The sequence below is a fragment of the Salvia splendens genome, chromosome 7 (assembly GCF_004379255.2).
Source record: "Salvia splendens isolate huo1 chromosome 7, SspV2, whole genome shotgun sequence".
Classification (NCBI taxonomy): Eukaryota; Viridiplantae; Streptophyta; class Magnoliopsida; order Lamiales; family Lamiaceae; genus Salvia; species Salvia splendens.
In genome coordinates this window covers 12,080,456-12,101,289 of record NC_056038.1, presented here as the reverse complement: position 1 = coordinate 12,101,289, position 20,834 = coordinate 12,080,456, and the positions used below count along the sequence as shown (strand labels likewise).

Here is a 20,834-nt window from a genome sequence, read left to right as displayed (position 1 = left end):
TATTATTTTAATATTATAAATTAATAATTAATTTATAATAATATCATTCAAATATACTTAATATTACTTTTTAATATCATTCAAATATACTTAATTATAATTATAGTTACAATTATATTTAATTATTATAATAATATTATTGTTATAATACTAAAAACTACTACTCCATCCGTCCTGCTTAAGATGACACGTTTTCCTTTTTAGTTTATCCCAACTAAGATGACACATTTCCTTTTTTGGAAACTTTCTCTTTCCAATTAATACACTCAACCACTTATTCTCACTCCTATTAAAATATTCATCTTTCTTTCTCTCTCTATTTAATACTTACACCCACATTTTCTCTCTCGAATTAAACATTTTAACCAATAACTCCTAAAATCTTGCACTGGCCAAGAAATGTGTCATCTTAGCCGGGACAGATGGAGTAGTAATTAATAAATAATTATAGTATAATTATTTAAATTATGAATCATATAATATTATATAATAATTATTATTATTATTATTTTATTCTCCATCCGTCCCATGTTACTTGCACTGTTGCTTTTCGGCTCGTCACAAACTCCTTACACTATTTATAGATTAAGTTAGAATTAATGCATTTAATTAATATGTTAGTTTAAGTTAAGAGCTCCTTTATTAAGTGATGTCTCATTACACTTATTCTAATTTAATTACACTAAAAAATTAATTCTGAATTTACGGCCTAAAATGAAAAGTGCGAGTAACATGTACGGAGGGAGTATTAAATTAATAACTAATCAATATGGTCTTAATAAAAATTTTAAACTGTGAATTGTATTCATAATAATATAAAGAGTTGAATATTTTTAGTTAGGTGTTTAAACCCTAAATGAGTATAAAATAATTTAATAAAAAATATTCAATTATTTTAATTATTTTAAATAATAAATTTAATTAGGTGTTTTGTTCTTGATTTATATTATGAATGCAATTAGATGTATGTATAAAACACTAAAAAGAAAGAATAAAAAGAATAGAAAGGAAAAAAGAGGACACATAAACTAAGGAGGAAAAAGAAAGAAGAAAGGAAGATAAAATACTAAAAAGAAAGAAGAATATGAAGAAAAAAGAAAGAAGAAGAAACTAAAGAAGAAAAAAAGAAACAAGAAAGGAAGAAAAAAATAATCACATGTTACTATTTAATTGAAATTTCTAAAAATATCCTTCTTAACCAAAAAATTACATGTTTGGTTTCTAGGGTTTTTTTGTCAAGGGGTATCAAAAACTATATAAAAAAATCGATACCATTTATGTGCGAAAATGAAAGATCAAGTACTTAAATAGTTCACTCTTTTAAGAAAGTAGTCAATTTTGTTCAATTATTTTAGTATTTTAATGATAATATCTTAGTCCAAAGGTAGTTGAAAATCGTTTTAGTTTTGAGTTAAAAATGTATCCGTAAATATTTTCCTTGCCAATGATATTCCAGTCTTATATAAAATCAAAAATTATTAGATCATTTTTCATCAAATTGAAATGTTGGGTATTTTTTTAATTATCCATAGAATGAAACATTGCATTTAACAAAAATGGAAAAAATCAAATATTTATCCTTATTTTCTTTTCATGTGAGTTTTTTTTTAAAGGATAAATAATGTTTCGTATAATTATTTTTTCATGCCTTTTTTAGCAATGGAAGATGGATATTTTTCTAAAAAAGTAATAATGGTTCATATTTATCCTGCAATTGTGACTACTCAAACTCTCTAAATATTTTATCAATTGAATTGTATTTTATCGTTTAGACGGAAAAAAGAGATTTGTAGCCGAATTCTAGTGTTTATTTCATATACCCTCTCCGTCCACCCAAAATAGCCTTATGGGTGGACGAGACATGTTTTAATGATAAGTTGTTAAAATAAATGATAGAGGGAGAAAAAGTGAATAGTATAGAAAAGGGAAAGAGAAAGAGTGGGTACAGTGTGAAATAGAACGAGAAAATGTGGATAGAAATCGAAAAAATGACTGTCCCAGTTGTATATAGCAGTATATCTGGGATATAAATTTGGGTCAGTTTAATAGAGAGTTGTTCAATTGTATATAGCAGTAGCAGTATATTTGGGATATAAATTTTGGCCAGTTTGATAGAGAGTTGTTCCAACTTGATAAGAAAAAAGTCCAACCCGTTCAAGATTCATCCATGAAAGGTTTGAGAGAGGGTATTGGCAATTGAAACTAAAAAACAGAATGTATAAGTCAGACACGTGGCAGTTGGATAGAGGATTTGAGTGACATCATCACTAGGCAGGTCGATGGTGAGTACATTTATAGTTGAATTGGGAACTCGTTTCGTAGTCGTGACGATTCAAACCCATAACTACGAATCTATGATGACTGGGAACTCGTCTAGTCGCATAATGCTTCACTTATTATTATATGTAGGCATTATGTTACTCATGTTAACTAAGTTTGCTTGATCGTCAAATATTTGAAGACGATTAACCGACCTCATCTATTTCGAGCCTTATGTTGAACACCTTTCGTCGTAATAAGCATATCAGTCTCGTTGATGAGCAGCAGCTTACCTTTGCGCAATAGTACCTCCATAATGTTCCCTCTGCTCTCAATGCTTCCTAATCTTCTACTACTCCTCTGTTTTGCTATAGTTGAAGCGTTTATTTTTGGCATGGAATTTAAGAAAAATATATGTATTCTATTTAATGGATGGATAATAAAGTAAGAGAAAGATAATAAAATAGATAAATTTGATGCTACTGGCGACATTAATCATGAAAGGGCAAATGGTAGGGTTTTACGAGCTTTGGTTTGATTTTAGTACCATGATTTGTCTTCAAATAGTTTCTATGGAAAGATACCGAATGCAATTGGTGATGTGATCTTACCTCCCTTCACCATCTTAACTTCTCCCACAATTCTCTCAGTTGAAGCATTCCTAAATCATCTGATCATTTGAGTAATCTCAAATCACTCGACTCGACCTCTTGTGAAGCAACTAACAGGAACGATCCCGGAGTGGCCTGGAGAACTCACATTCCTTGTAGTGTTGATCCTATCCTACAATAAGCTGATCGGAGAGATCCCAAAAGGCGGTCAAGTGCAAACATTTTCAGTTGGGTCCTTTGAAGGAAATCCATGCCTATGCGGTTTTGGCATCCCCACAAGCTGCGGTCATACTGATGACAATGGCAATGGCTTAACACCACGAGAGCATGATGATTTAGAAGAGAAGGGGTAGATTGAGTGGGAATATGTATGCGTTGCAATTGGATATTATTGTGGGATTAGGGAGCATTGTGTGGCTACTTTTATTCTGCCAAAGCTTCAGAAAGAGATACTTTGGAAAAGTAGAATAGGTTGTTGAAGACGTATTCATTGCCAGAGACATAAGAACAAGAAGGGCAGCGACAAGGAATCAAGTCAGGAGACATTAGTGTTAGAAATATTATGTTTTCTGTGAGAGTGAAATAAATAAGGGTTTAGCTATTTGTTATGGCTCGGAGATCCCTTAGTGTACCTATCGATTATCATGGTCATTATTCTATCTAGCCGAATAATGGGAAAGATAAATAAACACAACATGATAAGAACATATTTTAGATCATTTTTGGTTATATAATATATGAGTTGTCACCTTACCCAAGTTCATTGAATACCACTTTTCTATTAGTAGCGCATGACTATAGACTATAAAAAAAATATTCAAATTTCATTAAATACCACTTTTACCAAAATCCAAACACTACCAAAATCTCAATTATGCAACTGAGACATTAACTAAAATGCTCCAGAAGATGCAATGAAAACTCACATAATTCACACATTACATACAATAGCACATAAGTAAGGCAACATCAGTCCACAGAAATGCTATGAACAACAATCTTCTTAGAATGAAGCTCCCACTTCTTGACTTCCTGCACACACACACAATCAAGACCGTGAGGCGAAGAAACAACTCAGTAAAGAGAAAAACACAAAGCAAACCAGTAGCAGCACCGTGGCTGAGAGAGAAGGGGAGACTTTCGCCAACGCACTCTCGAAATCTGCATCTTTGATTGTCATGCGGTTCCCAACAGACAATGCTGGTCTATTAATGGCGAATTTAGAAGCTTCTGTTACCTATCAATTATAGAAAATTTAAAGATTATCAGAATTTTTCACTTACCTCGTCCGTGCATGAAAATTGTTACCAAAAATCACATTGGATTTTAGGCTAAATAGGTAAATATATCACAAACTATCACCATTTTTTCAGTTCTATCTTGAAGTGTCAATTGACCTCAAATTACAGAAGACTAAGCAAATCAATAACTAGACAAATTGAGTACCTAAAAGCCAGGATCATTAGAGATTTGATGTGGAAATACATATGTATATATGAATTCTTTTAATGCCCCATAAGCAGGAGAGAGGAGAAAAATAAAGAGGCATTTGTTTTTATTTTTGTTTTTTTTCAGTTTCAAAACAAGGTTGTTTTGAGCTTATGTGGCATTAAAATATGCAATTTTCCATATCTATTTCCAGGTTAAATTTGATATATTCCTACTCAACTTCCATGTTGTCTGGTATGGATTTGCAGAGTTTCTAGTAGTATGGGTGCATTTAATTGAAGTAGTTCAGGATACAAAGCATACAATTGAAACAATGGTGATAGTTTGGGATTTATATTTGACCATTCCACAAAGAAGTTGGGACATACCAAAGCAAATAGATCACGGCCACTAAAATTTTCACAGGCCACGTCGTTTCCTAGGGCCATAAGGTCCACCTCGGGATCTATTGGCTTACCTCGAGTAAGAGCTTTCAATATCGCACCTCGCTCTTCTGGAGTAGGGAGAGGAACATACAAAAGCCTATCAAATTGTGTTTTGATGAGTGAAGAATGACTCACAATTTCAGGCCTGCAATATGGCCAGCAAGATAAAAGATGTCAACACAAAGGCTCAACAAGAGTAAACCAAGAACCATCATTGATACTCTCTAAAATAAAAATAAGAGCACTGGAACAGACGATGAACCGCAAAGCATCCCGTACCTGTTTGTTGCACCAAACACAAGAACACCTTCCATCGTTAATTCTGTATCACTCAGCTCTGATATTAGCTGCAGTATGAAAGACCATCATCCACTTTTTTGCTAAATATGTGCATGGGACGTGCTTAAAAAATAACTAATGTTAAAGTTACAATGTACTTCTTACCTCGTGCTGCAACGTAGCACGTAACATGCAATATTGTAAACACAAACATGCAATATACATTTATGGAAATTGTAGATGGATTTCCACAGATTGCATTTTAGTTATAGGCAGATTGCATTTTTTATTGTTAGTTTTGGATTTTAGACATACACTGTTTAATTTGCATTATATATAAACATGAATTGCATTTATATATAGAGTATAAAGGTCAATTTTGGTCCTAAACATATGACCAAAATACGAATTTCGCCCAAAACATTCACTTTTTAAAAACAGGTACATAACAAATGACAATGTCGCCGAAGTAGTCCTTTTTTTACGGTTCCATAAAAAACTAACGGTCAACGCTAATTGTGGCATGATCATTAGTTTTTTGACGGAACCATGAAAAAAAGGACCACTTCGACAAGGGTTTCAGTTGTTATAGACATATATTTCAAAAAGTGAATGTTTTGGACCAAATTCGTATTTTGGTCATATGTTTAGGACCAAAATTGACATTTACACTTATATAGTACTCCCTCCATCCGACGTTACTTGAGGCGTTTCTTTTTGGCACGGGATTTAAGAAAGTAGTGATTAGTGAGTTAAATAAAGTAGATGAGAGAATAAAGTAAGAGACAGTAAAATAAAAGAAAGATTAAAGTAGGTGAGATTAGATGTTTTGTTTTTAGCTAAAAAAAGAAATGACTCAAGTAACTTGGGCCAACCCAAAATAGAATACGACTAAAGTAACTTGGGATGGAGGGAGTATAATTTATTTTGCATTGTAGACAATTTAGGTTTATAATGCAAAACTCAACAATATAATCTGCCTATAACTAAAATGCAATCTACGGAAATCCATATACAGCTTCACAAATGTATATTGCATTCCAGTGCTAACAATAATGCATCTTTTGTGCCACGTGGCAGCATGAGATTGGAAGCATGTTGTGACTCTAATTAAGGATGCACCCTAGTGCTCCCCTATGTGCATATGTTGAGAAATGCCATTTACAGACCTTTCTAAAGTCCGGCCATCGTGGTACATCATCACGTGAGGGCATTACGTCCAGCTGTAGAAAAGGACATTGGGCATAAGAGATATATACTCTCATTCAATAAAGGGTTATTCTTCAGTTACAGCCCGAACTTTGACCACATGGTGACTTTAAAACACATCTGTTGGAAAAAGTAAAAGGAAGTACCTCATCGAAGAAAAGTACACATGGGATGTGAGTGCTTGCATAACTGAATATGTTGTGCACTACCATTTCGCACTGATCGCCAAATTTCAATAGATCACGGGCCTTATGGTGAATAAAAGTACAAAATAAGAAACCAATGATTGTTTCCAACTAAATCAAGATGAAATGTGACTAAAGGGAGAACCTTGATATGCATGAAATTTGCTCCTGCTTCTTTAGCCACAGCCTTGACAAGCAATGTCTTTCCACAGCCAGAAGGACCACAAAGGAGAAAGGAGCTAAGGACACTCGTCTTTATGTCCTATGAAAAGATAAAACTTATTAGGGTATGCTCCCATTGGTTGTAAATTTAGCATAAGAAATGAAGGGATAAGAAAATATGGGAAAAGATGAAGTGGGGGGAAAGAGGCATGCCCAAGGAAAACTGTGGAAAAGGGGAAAAAGTATATGTTTCTACCCTTTTGCAACAAAGAGAGGAAAAGGGGATAAAATGTGAATATCCAAGAGTTGAGCAAGAAAAAGGATAATAAGGAAATCTTCTGTCACCAAGCTTTTACTCTCAGGGATTGCTCAACTGGCTAGTTTCCAGAATACAAGGTAAGCTCATACGAGTTTGGCAATACCGATGAAGTTTGATACAGAGAAGTAAGCCTATGTATAAAACGAAGATGAAAACCTAAAATTCTTGATTGCGTAGATTGAGCAATGAGCACCGGGCCTTATTAAAATCACTCTTGCAAAAATCTAGTTGGAAATACACCAAATGAGAATAAAAAAAGAACCAGTCTAACGGTCTAAAGAATAAAATGTAAAAAAGAACAAAATAAGCAATAAAGTTTGGTAGAAGAGAAAGCATGACACATGAAGACTTGACATAAAAAAAATTAGGAAACAATACTACCTTAGAAAGCTCAAGAAACTATATGGTGATAATACCAATTGACGGCCTTCAACTATATTTCAGCACAACAGATAGGAAAGGAAACTACCTCATAAACTCGAGGATACTTTATCGCTTTAACTACATGGCGTTCAAACTCCGATTTCAATGCTTCAAGACCTCCAACATCATCCCACTTTGCATGTAGTGTGGTGAAAAAATCTTTCATAATTGCAGACGGTTGAACCATCTTTCCAGCTTGCTGCCCTCAGTTGAATGGAATCACATGTGACAACGCAATGCAAAAATATTACAAGAGCATATAGAGACTTGGAAATGATGGAGAACTCTAATCAACAGAATTATAAAAAGAATCAATTTGGAGTTGGTTTTACAAAAATATGGTAGATTTTAGTTTATGGCCTGAACTTTCAGCATATTTCAATTCTGAAGAGAGTGCAAGAATAGAATTACCACAAAGTGTTTCATGGTTATGCTAAGGTTCTCCAATTCTTCATCGTAAAATGGCCGCGTGTAACATTCTTCATGTTCAACCATGTGCCTCGGTTCTTTGAGATACTCTGAGTTTCTCTTGCCCATGATACTATGTACAGCAAGCATACCAGCCTTTTTTGCTAGAGCTACCAAATCTCCTGCTACATAACCCATAGTGGACCTAGCTAATTTCCTGGGATCAAAACCAACTTCAACCTTAAGATTACGCGTTAGAGCTGACAGAATGTCAAACCTTTCACATTCATCTGGAACACCTAAAGCAAATTCACGATCAAATAAACGCCTTAAGGCAGTGTCAAGAGCATCAGGCCTATTGGTGGCTCCAATCACCAGCACATAGCCAGGTGTACTATTAGAACTTTCAAAACTAACATCGTCATTTACTGGTCCGGTAGGTCTGTCTCGCCCATCCATAAAAGCCATCAACTGATCCACTATGCGATACTCTACTTCCTTCAGTGTCCTTTTCTTTACTGAAGTCATCGCATCAATTTCATCAATGAACACAACAGATGGTGCTCTAATGTATGCTGTTAAGAACAATCTTCGGATCTTTTCTTCTGCTGCACCTGAACGCAATTCAGAAAAGTCAGGGGGGAAGAAACAAAATGTTAATTCTTGAGGATTAGTTCTATGAAACACAACCCATAGAAAGATGGAACCGTACAAAAATTCAGAGTTTAGGCTACGGACAAGTAAGAAATCTTAGTGACAAAGAGGTTTAGCAAGACATGTAGAAGTGAATCTGCTGAAGCCACTAAAAGATGAATAACTTAGAAGTTAACCTCATAGGGTGTTTGGTTCAGCTTATGAGCTCCTTAAAACAGTTTCTACACTGAAAACAAAATAGGCTACAACAACTTATAAGCTTTCTGAAAAATAAGTTCCTCGGCTCAACTTAGTTTTCCATAATCTCATTAGCAACAATCAATTTACAAAATAATTCTATTATTTGTCATTTGCAACATATACCCTTCTAATTAGTATCTTTCAATTTTTTCCCCTAAATAGAATGTACTCTCCTAACTCACAATTCTCTTTGTAGCTAATAAGCTTAATCATTCAAACACTTTTCACAACTTATAAGCTCCTCTAAAGGTATAAGTTTAGCGACGCCAAACACCCTCTAAGTTGAATAATAGAGAAGCTCTATTTGGCTTATAGTACTTTGGTAGATCATAAAACATTTAATTGATCCCAAAAAGGCAACAGTGATTCTATGAGATTTACTCACATTCATGTGAATCTCAAAAATGTAAAGGTTGCATAAATGCAATGTTGTCAATCCTGTATGGCGCGGCTTATGGCGGTTCGCCTAAAACCGCTGCAAGGATGTGGCGTATCGGTATGGCGGGATATGGCAGTCTTTAATTAAATAAATAAAATAATACTTATATATTTATATATGATTAAAAAATTAGAAATAATAAAAATATAACATCTAAAACTCTTAAAATAATTAATAAAGCATAAAATATAACTCCAGCCTCCATGTTTCTTGCATAATGCCCCATTCCTAAATGCACTACACACGCAATGTTGTCGAATAGATGATATGGCGCCACAATGGCGTTTCCACCACCGAACGCCACGCCATGGGCCCATGGCGCCGCCATATCCGCTATTTGACAACATTCCGTTGCACACAATTCAAGCATCTCTACCCAATTTCAAATGTGCGATCATGCTAGTATACGCCAAATGTCACAAACTTGACATAAAAAATGTTACTAATACCTAAATCTCCACGCACCATACTGATACGCCATATCCTTGTGCAAGAAACGTGGAGGCTAGAGTTGTATTTTATGCTTTATTAATTGTTTTAAGAGTTTTAGATGTTATATTTTTATTATGTTCTAATTTTTTAATCATACCCGCCATACTGATACGCCATATGCTTGTGGCGGTTTTCAGGCGAACCTCCATAATCCGCCATACAAGATTGAAGCACACAATTATATCACACAAACTTGACATAAAAAAAATGTTAGTAATACCTAAATCTCCACGCATCAATCGAGCAACAGAGATTTCAAACAATGGCAATCTGGCCTCATTGGCAACGGCTCTGGCCAACATGGTCTTCCCACATTTGGGTGGCCCATGCAGCAGAATTCGAGACGTAGGCTCGACTCCGAGGTGGCGCAGCAGCTTCAGCTGATGCAGTGGCCGAACCACCTCCTGCTTCAATTCGTCAATCACACTAGTAATTCCCAAGAAATCCCTAAAAATTGGCCGACTATGTTTCTCACTCTCACTCTCACTCTCACTCTCACTCTCACTCCTTCCCCCATTCATGTTCATCTCTCCCCTGCCATGGCCTAATTCATCACTCCGCCCTAAATTCCAAATCGTTTTTGGATTAATACTACAATCGCCCTTTTCCAATGGACTGCCGGAGACCTCATTGATTTTTTTCCGTTTCGCTGAGAACGGAGCGGGCTCATTGATTTTTTGCCGTCTGGCTGAGAACGGAGCGGGATCTTGGGAAATGACGCCTGCTCTCCGGCGCTGGAGCTGGGTGATTTTGGCGACGCGTTCGGTTAGGAGGTTGCGATCAAGACGGCAGTAGGTGAGCCGGTGTAACGAGCAGAGTAGGCCTACTACTTGCTCGTCGGTGAGGTTTTCTTTGCCGCTGGAGACGGACTCGATGTGGCGGCGGAGAGCCACAGCGGTGCTGCCTTTTTCTCTCGTCATGTTCCCGGAATAAAACGAGTTTTCCGGTGAGCGTCGGAATTGGGTACGGAATATTTATCAGTTTTTACTTTTTTGTTATTTGGGAATCTAAAAGAGAGCATTAAAGTATTACTCCTTCCGGTTGTCTCGTAGTTGAGGCAAAACTTTTCGGCGTATAGTTTAAGAAATAAATGTTAACTGTGTTAAATAAATAGATAAAGTAAAAAGGGAATAAAATTGAGATAATAAAGTAAGAAAAAACAAAGTAAGAAAGAGAAAAAAGTTACTATATATGGAAATGACTTAACTATGAGGATCCGTTTGGTACACGAAATTGAAATTGGAATTGAATTGGAACTGGAATTTTATGGAATTGAATTGGAAGGAATTCAATTCCAAATCCTTTATTTGGCAAAATGAAATAATTGATATGGAATTGAACTTAAAAATTTGAATGTGCGTGCATTGTGTGTGTGTTGTGCACTGTGTGTATGTGTGTGTGTTTGTGCTGTGATTGTGCAGTGTGTGTGTGTGTGTGTGTTTGACGATGTGTGTAGTGTGTGTAAGAATGTGTGTTGTGTGCGCGCAGTGTGTGTGTGCGCGCAGTGTGTGTGTGCAGTGTGTGTGAATGTGTGTGCAGTGTGTGTGTGAATGTGTGTGCAGTGTGTGTGCTGTGTGTGTGCGCGCAATGCGTGTGAATGTGTGCGTTGTGTGTGTGAATATGTGTGTGCGCGCAGTGTGTGTGAATGTGTTTGCTGTGTGTGTGTGTGAATGTGTTTGCTGTGTGTGTGAATGTGTTTGATGTGTGTGAGGATGTGTGTGTTGTGTGTGTGTGTAAGAATGTGTGTGTGAATGTGTGTGTGCAGTGTGTGTGAATGTATGCATTGTGTGTGTAATTTAATAAAAAATATTTGGAATTCCACTACTTTTGATATGAAATTCAAATTGTGGAATTGGTGGATTTGAATTGTAATTCAATTCCAAATCCAAAAAATTTATGATACCAAACACTAGATTTAGAATTGAAGGCTTCAATTCCAATTCACAACTCCAATTCCATGTACCAAACGCAGACTACAGGAACTTTCTGAAATGAAAAAAATGACTCAACTATGAGGGAACGGAGGGAGTACTGTACTAAAATTTCTTCAATCCTACCATTTTGATGAAATGGGAGTATAAATAATACTCTCGCAAGAATATGCACTTTTCTTTTTAGTCTGTCCCACAAGAATATGCATTTTCCAATTTTAGAAAGTTTTTTCTCTCTAATGAGGTGGTACTCATTCTCCACTAACAATACTTTAATTACTTTTTCTCTCTACCTCTCTCTTACTTTACCAATTTTACATTAAAACTCATGTTGAGTCCAAAGTGCATATTCTTTGGGGACGGAGGAAGTATTAGCTCAAATCGGTTGTGTTGCTATAAAACAATGATTAAACCCACTTATTATGATACGAGAAGTTGCATGGAAGGCCCGTGACGAGATTCATGAAGAGACAATTACAAGAAGGGCTCTTCAACTTTATTCAAAAGGTGTTGCAAGAAGAGTCTTTGGTGTCCGAAGACGTCCCTGGATGAAGACCAACCTACGAGCGAGTATAGAAGGTTCGCTCGGGCAGGCAAATTTCAGCAAGCAGAACGCCCGACCGGGCGTTGGAGCACCGAAGAGAATTCGCCCGACCGCGAGAATTACATCCGACAGAACGTCCGATCGGGCGTTGAGGCGAAGCACTTGGAGTTCCACAGAGTTCGTCCGGCCGGGCGAATTACATCCGACAGAATGCCCGACTGGGCGTTGAAGCGAAGCACTTGGAGTTCTCTGAGTTAGCTCGGGTAGGCGATTGAATGATGCCTGAACGCCCGACCGAGCATTTATCCGTTAAATTTTATGTTTAAGTTTTGTGGGCTCTTTTCTTTGAAATTGAGCCCTAACTATAAATAGTCCTTTGTTTCACTTTATTTTGGAGGGTTTTGATTGACATTGTAGCTAGTAAGATTTGTTTCTCCTTTACAGAGTTCCTATCTAATTCCTATTTTATAGATTACTTGATTCGTCAATTTATTTATTTAAATATAGATCAAGTAGAGGTATGCACCAAGGGCATGTGAATCTTTTGAGTAGCATAGCCCGATAGATCTAGCAGGGTGATGATAGTAGGTTTGTCTAACTTATTCATCTTTTCCCCCTCAAATCCTTTAATCTAGCTTTTGAAGTCTATATCCATCTCATCTTTATTTTCCCTTTTTATTTGAGTTTCAATTAATAGATCAATGTCAAAATAGCACAATCTTTGGGTTAATGGAATCACAAATACATATTTCATATCATTATTTCTTAAGCTTTATGTAATGACACATTTTCCTATCCTTGCAACAAAGCAAAAACTGCAGTAAGGAGTTCTTAACCAGTTTTTAAGTTACAAAGATAGGTCATCGACACAAATATATTTTTGTACAATTATACGAGGAACAATTATACTCCGGCCATTCCACCCTAAAATGCCTGCAATTTCATCCAGTCATCTACAGCGGCATCTGATGCGAAGCTTATTTCCTATTCTTTACCCCGGATTTCATGTTAATTATAACTCACCAAGTCGTGCTTTGAGTGTAGTTTCGGGTGTTAGAAGCTGGAAGTTCGTCGGAAATGCATAGCTGAGATTCCAGAGAGTTCGCCCGGTCGGGCGTTTTGATGTTGCTAAACGCCCGATCGGGCGTTTCCATTTTGTGCATGCGGAGTCCAGAAAGTTCGCCCGGTCGGGCGTTCTGATTTCAACTAAACGCCCGGTCGGGCGTCTCCCGCGAAGCCATGCAGAAGCATATCGCCCGGTCGGGCGATTGGTCTTTCTAAGTTCGCCCGGTCGGGCGTTACGCATGAGGATTCCAGAAAGTTCGCCCGGTCGGGCGATTATTGACGACACAAAATGCCCGGTCGGGCGTTTCCCCACGATACCTCCAGAAGCCTTTCGCCCGGTCGGGCGATTATCCCTTCTAATTTCGCCCGGTCGGGCGTTTGGTGGTTCAACTGCATTTCAGCAGTTTTCTCGGCAGTTTGGCTGGGGAAATAAAAATAGAAAGGAATTTACAGAGAAGGAAGGACAGAACGGAGAAGAAGGAAGAAGAGAAGAGAAGGAGGAAAATCTACCCGACACTCCGACGATCCGACTCCGCCATCCAATTCTACTCCGAAAGAGCATGCCTTCTACGGTTTTAATCATTGAATTTATCATGTATCAAGGCTAGGCTCATTTGTTGCTCCAAGTTGTGAATTAGACTCGTTAGAATGCTTCTACACTTTTGAACTCATGTTTGATATCATTGATTGTGTTTAATGCGTAATTCTATTACTTTAGAGGCATCTTTTGTGATAGATATCTAATCCTTGTTTATTGTCTCTTTAACATAGACATGGATGGATTAATCAATTGTTTGCTATCAAATTAGAACTGTTCAGGGGATAAATTGATAGTGGATTAGGTAAGTGATTATAGTAGACGACGTTCGTTCCCGCGCATCTGCAGGAATTAAATGTCGTTGAAAGTTGGTTCATGGAACAAGTGTTCAGCTGACTGTGAACTATACGTCGTAGACATGTTCAGTGCACGCGATTAGGTTGATAAGTTAATCCCAAATTTGTGTGTGATAAATGTGTAGAATGATTCGAGTCTAAGGAGCAACTTGGAGTGACCTGTTTTTCTCGTGTTTAAAATCCTTGCGTAGTTAGTTTGTTAACTTAGTGTCATTAATCATCAAAACCAAAAATCGAACCTTTTTATGCTTTGTTTAGCGTTGAGTTTTAATAATCATTCCCTTCCCTGTGGATCGACACCTAAAATACTACACACGAAGCTGTATTCTTGCAGTTAGTGATAATATTTGGGTAATTAAATTGAACTTGCGTGCGAAATTGATTTGTTTACAAACCAGTATTATCCACATCAAGTTTTGGCGCCGTTGCCGGGGAAGGCAATCGATTATTTAGCTTATAGTTTTTGTTTGTTTTTATTTTGTTTGATTTTACTTTTTGAGTTTTATAGGTACATTGTTCGGTTCTACGGTGTGATAGCCATCTACCACGTCCGGACTTGAAGACGAAGGAGTGTATTATTTTAGGTAATATTTAGCTAACTCTTAGTTTAGTTTTAGGTAGTTTTGTTCGCACTCTAGCACACACTTTTTATAGTACTTACCCCGAAGTTGTCGAGAGGTCTCGCTTTCGGTAATAGGAATTATATTGTGCTTGTGCTTGGTGTATTTTCTGTTGTGTAGGTAAAAATAAAAAAAATAAAAATAAAAAAGTGAATGCACACGCGATCACAGGGTACACCACCGTTTGGGTTGCTCTGTTATCAAAGAAGAAGAGTTAGAGGATCGCCTACTGAAATCTTCCCGGACTATCCGAGTCCAATCAGAGGCAACTTGTTCAGCGAGCCGAGTACAGAAAGAGATTCAGAATCAGAAAGTGAGATGGCAGATAACAATGAGATACCACCACCTGTTGTGAGGTTTGGCGATACACTGAGATCGGGAATTGAGTACCCCGGAGAGTTTGCTTATGCGAACAACAACATCAACATTCCACCTCACTATATTAGTTTGGTGAATGGGGGGAATCTTTTCCATGGACGGGATGATGAGGACCCGGTGAGCCACCTCAATGCCTTCTACGAGTTGACGAACTCTCACAGACCCCCGAATGTGGAACACAATCTAATCAAGAGGGTCTTATTCCCATTCTCTCTGAGGGAGAAAGCAAGAGCTTGGTATGACTCTATCCCGGGCTACAACATAGCAACGTTCCAAGAGTTGAAGACGTTGTTCCTCTTGGAATACAATTCTCCTATGAAGATTGAGAAGTTGAGAGAGGAGATCACCTCTTTCCGACAAAAGTATGACGAGTCCTTCGCGGAAGCATGGAAGAGATTCACGGAATTGATAAGGAAATGCCCAAGTCACGGACTAGCTCCGGGGCATGACCTTTTGAAATTCTACAAGGGACTCAACAGTGAAGGCACGGGATTGGTGACTGCAGGTTCGAATGGGAACCTAGATGATCTAACTCACGATGAGGTGAGGGGCTTTCGCACCACCGCTGCCTGGTAAAGGGTTCCTACACTACCGGCTATAAGGGAAAGATCCCACGATTATCCTCGATGGGGTCGTGCTTTATTTACCTACCGGGTTGTGATTTGGCACATGCATATTTTGTTGGGGTAGCCACAGCCGGGTCGAACACAACGACCTAACGTCCTCAACGTCGGCGCCCCCTATTTCAACGACAAGTGCCAGGGGCGTTGGTCCCCGGCGGCCAATCAATGTTGTCGCCAACTGGAACCAGCATGGTTGGACAAGTAAAACTAGCTTTGGCGGATTTGGGATATGATCCCTAGGTGCCCGTTTTTTGTGTGAAAACGGCTGATGCGCATCAATGAGAGGAAGGCCTACTGTTGCAGAACGGCAAGGAGTCGCGCGCAAGGGACGGGGAGCGTGCATTTGGTGTCTCCATTCTCGATTGGCCTGCAAATTAGGGGTCCAACGCGTTTGGGGTGGCATTCGACTGCATTACTTATATAAGGGACGTTCTGTATTATCATGCACAACATGATTGTCGAAGATGAAGGTGTACAACTATGGCTATTTGGGCCAACGACGTAATGAATCCGGTCCAGCCACCGTGGCCACCCCCGCGTACGAAGTGGGGTACCCTCACGATGAAGCCGGCCGCCTCCAGCACATGCCGACATGCGCCAAGTGGAAGCTCATATTCGACTCCAAAAAGGATTTAATTGAAGAGTTGTGGGCGCGGAGGACTGCATGGCGTTAGTTTTTTTTGTAATTTTGTAATTTTGCAATTTTTTTAATGTACCTTTTTTAATTTAAATGAAATTATTGCATTTTCCCGTATCTGTGTCGTAAGTTGAATTCTGTATTTTGTGTGATTGTTATTTTTATAATTTTGTTTATTATGGCTGGGCTATTGCTTGTCCAATTGCTTGTCCTAATGATATGGCAGAAGGAGTTTTAGTGCTGATGATGTGGCAGGAGAAGTTTGTGGCTGTGCCATGGTTGGGCTATTGCTATCGGAGATGCTCTAATAATTCACATAATTACATAGCGCATATGCGGTGTTTCAAATCCCACTACTTGTTGATTTCTACTAGTTATTTATTATTTGTGTTTTTCTTGGATTATCTCACACCTCATCAGATTCTTAATTCATTATTAATTTATTCATAGCTAGATTTATTCATTTGTCTAGTATCTAAATCATTTTTATGATTCTCATAGTTAACTCATTAGTTAGTAATTAATCTATTTTGTTTTTTTTTCACAATATTAATTTTGTGTATTTTTTTATTTTCCCATTTATGTAAATATTGTTATTGTAAAATTACAAAGTAATGTTCTTTTATATAATAATAATAATAATAATAGTAATAATAATAATTCTTTAGCTCCATAAATATACATATATATCATGTAAATTTAATTCTAAGTTATGCTTTCATTTTATAAAATATACTCTTCAATTATTTCGATACTATCACTGTTCACTCTGAAATTATTTATCTCTCATTATCATTTATCCATCTCTATCTCAGCTAATGTATTGTTGAAGTTAGAATTGTTTCTGTCTGACATTGAAAATGTGCAACAATTGTTAACGATAGTTTGGGTCTCCAGTATCAAAATTCTAGGTCCGCCATTGTCTGCATGGCCGACATTTTAGCATAATAATACGACTCTTCGACATTTTAGACATGTTGCATTAAGCATCTTTCTCGCGTCTTTTAGTGCATTTTCTTAAAGCCTCTTTTGTGAATATCAAATCAAGGAAGCATATAGTTTGAGAATAAATTGAAGTATAAGCATGATCTACAATACCAGTTTAGAGGGTCAGGTCGGGTCAGGTCAGGTCGGAGCATGATCTTGTGGCTTGCGACATTGTCACTTCCATTTTACAATCAGAAGCTTTCCAAACAGATTCCTTCTGGCATACAATAAAAGGCGATCTTCAAACAAACTTCGACTTTCTCCCCTTACGTTCTCATTGCTTATTATGGTTTCTCTTTTTTACTTCCACCATGTCTGAGACCTTGCATCTCTTGATACGTCTCACAACTTCATCTTTCCTTTACACTGACCGGGACTGGGTTGTTCCACGAGCTTTCTAAGAGATAGATCATTTTCTAGTCCTGAAGACTTCATCTCCGAGTAGAACTCTCGAGCTTTATCAGTCAATCACACTTTGTCAATCCTTCAACCATAATGCCATATAACGAGCGATCTGGCTTTACTTCATATACCTTCATAGCAGACCATATCTTTAACGCATCATCAGGTTCGCCTGATTTGAAATACTCATCAAGCATACAAGTAAAGGTATCGTGGTTTGGACCCAAACCAGCTTTATTCATACGATCCAGCACTCCCAGAGCCCCTTCTGAATTCTCTCCCTTCAATAGCTCGTGATAGGTGTCAATAGTAGGGCTGATGCCATCTCCTAACATCCTAGCTAAAACACTTCTTGCATCCTCAAATCTAGCATTTTCACAGAGAGGACGTATGATAAGATTATATGTGGTCGAGTCAGGCACCGGACCTGATTCTTTCATCCTATCTACAAGTTTAAGAGCTTCAGTAAGGCAATTTTCATGAGTTAGCACATAAATCAATGAATGATACACCTCCAATCCAGGAGCCCAACCCCTTCTCTTCATCTCATCGTACAACCTCAATGAATCGTATAGATTGTGTACTCTGGAATAGCCGGAGATCATGTGTATATAGGAAGTCCAGTCTGGCTCAATACAGCATTTGGACATTTCCCGCCACACCCTCTTGGCTTCGTATATGTCAACGGTTTATGTTACACCAGCCATAGAGAATTATGTTGAAGCTCTCTGTTTCCAAAGGGAAGAACTTCTTGTTCAGAAACATGAACTCTTCAGCCCTCTTCAATGTTTCCGTGTGTGCAAAGAATATTGAGGAATGTGAAGTATGTTTTCCGTTCAAGAGAAAAAGTGAACTTCTGCATAAAGTGGAACGTCTCTATGGCTTTGTCGGGCTGATTGGCAGCTGCATACCTGTCGATTATCAAAACAAGAAAATAAAAACTAAACAACGAAGTTCAGAAATATGAAATAAAAATTATGAATGCATAAGTGGCATAAATTATGAATGCATAAACTTCAGATATTTGCCAATTTATAATCAAAGGATAATATAGCTTCAAAATCACTTCAATTCATAGAAAGTCGATTTCCACTCACTGAATATCAATTTATTTCCAGATAGCAATATGATCAGACCAAACACACTTTAAATAAATTTATAGAGTTGATTTGTAATATTTGTTCACATGTAGAAGACAGTGAGATTCTAATGCAGAGATGTGAAGTCTGTTTAATTCTTATCATTCTAAGAAATCTGTAGAACTCATAGTTTACTTAGGGCATGTTCGGTTTGAAAGATTATATCTCATGATTAAATATGTATTATGTTTGGTTCATGAGATCAAATCATAACTTAATCCTAGATGGATAATCCTATGATGATAAGTCATAGTCACCCCCTCCAACTAAAATAATCTCACAACTTAATTCTAGATGGATAATCATATATGATAATAAGTCGTGACAACCAATCGACACCTTAGAGAATAACAAAATTTGATAGATTTTAACATTATAGGACGTATCCTGATGGCAGATTTGTTGTGAGAAAATTTCATAACTTAGTAGTGCTTAATTTCCCTTCAAATTTCCACTCTGGCCTATTTTCTTTTTCCTTTCCCTCTCGTTTGAGAAATTCTCTCTTTCCTATTAAATACATAAGATTTTGCATCGGATTAATCAACCAGAAACCCCTAAAAGAGTGGCATCATTGCCATGAACACATTCTTCGTGTTCAGCAAGCAAAATGTTAAAGCAAAAGCACCCTGGTCTGAGGGACTGTATCATAGTGTTTTTTTCTACTTTTTATGTATTTTAACTATCTATTTTCTTTAGATTCATACTTGCCTTTTTTCTCTTCATCTCTTTCATTACATATTCATATTCAGAAGAATTCTCAAAACAAAAACCTACACAAATCTACAGATGCAAAAAAATTCAAACATTTAAGGAGGAAACATAAAAAATGCACATTTCAGACCTAAACCATTCAAACCTACAGCTCTGATATATCAACTCAACACACATATAAGCATGTAACCAAATGAAGTATCAGACATTAAACTAAGTCATACTCAAAAGATAATCCAATGATGCCAGTAAACCATTCCCAAGCATTGCAAATCACAAAATAAGAGAATGACTAGTAGAGTTTTCGAAATTCACCTGTCGATCATGATCAGGATTGCCTGTCGAGCATCCTTCGAACCCCGATAGAGCTCGTGAACAACAGTCCAAGCAGTGCTAAACTTGCTGTGATTACCCAACAACCATATCATCAAACACCAAATCTTGTTAACCACACAATCCCATTTCATACCCCATTTGAACACCAAGAATGCCAGCTTCCACTCTTCCCTCAAAGCCCAGATAGCCGAAAAGATAAAATCTTTGTCAGGCTTGACGCCAGAATCGTCAAGGAGAGCCATGGCCTCATCACCAGAAGCAATGTCCTTTGCATTCTGAACTCTTTCAAGAAATTCAGGGAGACCTAATTGGGCACGTTCAGGGATTTCGTGCGCGTATTCCAAGAAGTCGGTGATTCTGTAGATTGACTGGCTGTGAGTTTGGAGCAGGCTGCCGGCGTGAGGAGTGTGTTTGCACCGTTTGCAAGGTGCTTGATGAAATGCTTGTGTGAAGAAAGGCGGAAGTTTAGCAGGGATGGAACGTGATATTAGAGAGGTGCATGAAATTGGGCGTAATGTGTGGAATTGGAGCCTCCTAACAACAAGAAGAAGAGATGCCATGATTTTGGTGGGAGAGATTCATGCTGTTTTCAATTCATTTTCCCGGTATCCTATTTAGAGGTGATTTCGAGAAGGCGAACTACTCCGTAAACCATTTGTTAAATGAAATGTATAAAAAAAGGGACCGACACTCTAAATAGGAGTATACTATCATTGCACCTATTCAAACAAATATGCACTGCAATTATTTAATTTTAAATTATTGAATAAATTGATTTTGTTTAAAAAAACATTTTTATTCCTGCTTATTAAGTGAGTTATTAGTGTCTAATCTTAGACAATAGTAGTAGTATATTTTAGTAATTTTTTAACGATTTCGTCAAAATTTAACTCTCTAATGCATTTTGAAATGATTAATGAGTTAAATTAATGGATCAAAACATATTATTTAGCTCCACAAGGTAAGACGGAGTACACAGTTAATGTGTATGACCAAATGGTTTCATATGCAAA

At 37.3% G+C, this 20,834-nt stretch overlaps 1 protein-coding gene, 1 non-coding gene and 1 pseudogene across 3 annotated transcripts; all 3 read right to left on the bottom strand.

Moving 5' to 3' along the window:
- Positions 1 to 3,742: 3,742 nt before the first annotated feature.
- Positions 3,743 to 10,862, bottom strand: LOC121740863 (cell division control protein 48 homolog C-like). Of its 2 annotated transcripts, none has more exons than XR_006037688.1 (10): positions 9,775 to 10,860; positions 7,733 to 8,343; positions 7,368 to 7,520; positions 6,563 to 6,679; positions 6,379 to 6,480; positions 6,193 to 6,246; positions 5,024 to 5,091; positions 4,777 to 4,889; positions 3,985 to 4,107; positions 3,743 to 3,902 (listed from the first exon to the last, which is right to left on the bottom strand). XR_006037688.1 is itself a non-coding variant. In XM_042133504.1 (10 exons), the coding sequence occupies exons 1-10, from the start codon at positions 10,472 to 10,474 to the stop codon at positions 3,840 to 3,842; spliced, it is 2,193 nt and encodes a 730-aa protein (XP_041989438.1). In that variant the 5' UTR covers positions 10,475 to 10,862; the 3' UTR covers positions 3,743 to 3,839. The 2 variants fall into 2 exon arrangements, 1 of the variants encoding a protein (XP_041989438.1); XM_042133504.1 differs by having other exon boundaries at positions 4,688 to 4,889; positions 9,775 to 10,862.
- Positions 10,863 to 15,313: 4,451 nt separating this feature from the next.
- On the bottom strand, positions 15,314 to 15,420 carry LOC121742812. The gene has a single exon (XR_006038148.1). It is a non-coding gene; the product is annotated as a small nucleolar RNA R71 (small nucleolar RNA).
- Positions 15,421 to 17,507: 2,087 nt separating this feature from the next.
- On the bottom strand, positions 17,508 to 20,465 carry LOC121810406 (annotated as a pseudogene).
- Positions 20,466 to 20,834: the final 369 nt, after the last annotated feature.

Excerpts from the sequence above, each read along its gene's own strand:
- LOC121740863 (XM_042133504.1), bottom strand. The coding sequence starts at position 10,474 with ATGACGAGAGAAAAAGGCAGCACCGCTGTGGCTCTCCGCCGCCACATC. Across the intron at positions 6,680-7,367 it reads AGTATCCTCGAGTTTATGAG|GACATAAAGACGAGTGTCCT; the intron begins GTAGTTTCCTTT and ends ATCTTTTCATAG. Across the intron at positions 6,247-6,378 it reads GTGTACTTTTCTTCGATGAG|CTGGACGTAATGCCCTCACG; the intron begins GTACTTCCTTTT and ends CCTTTTCTACAG.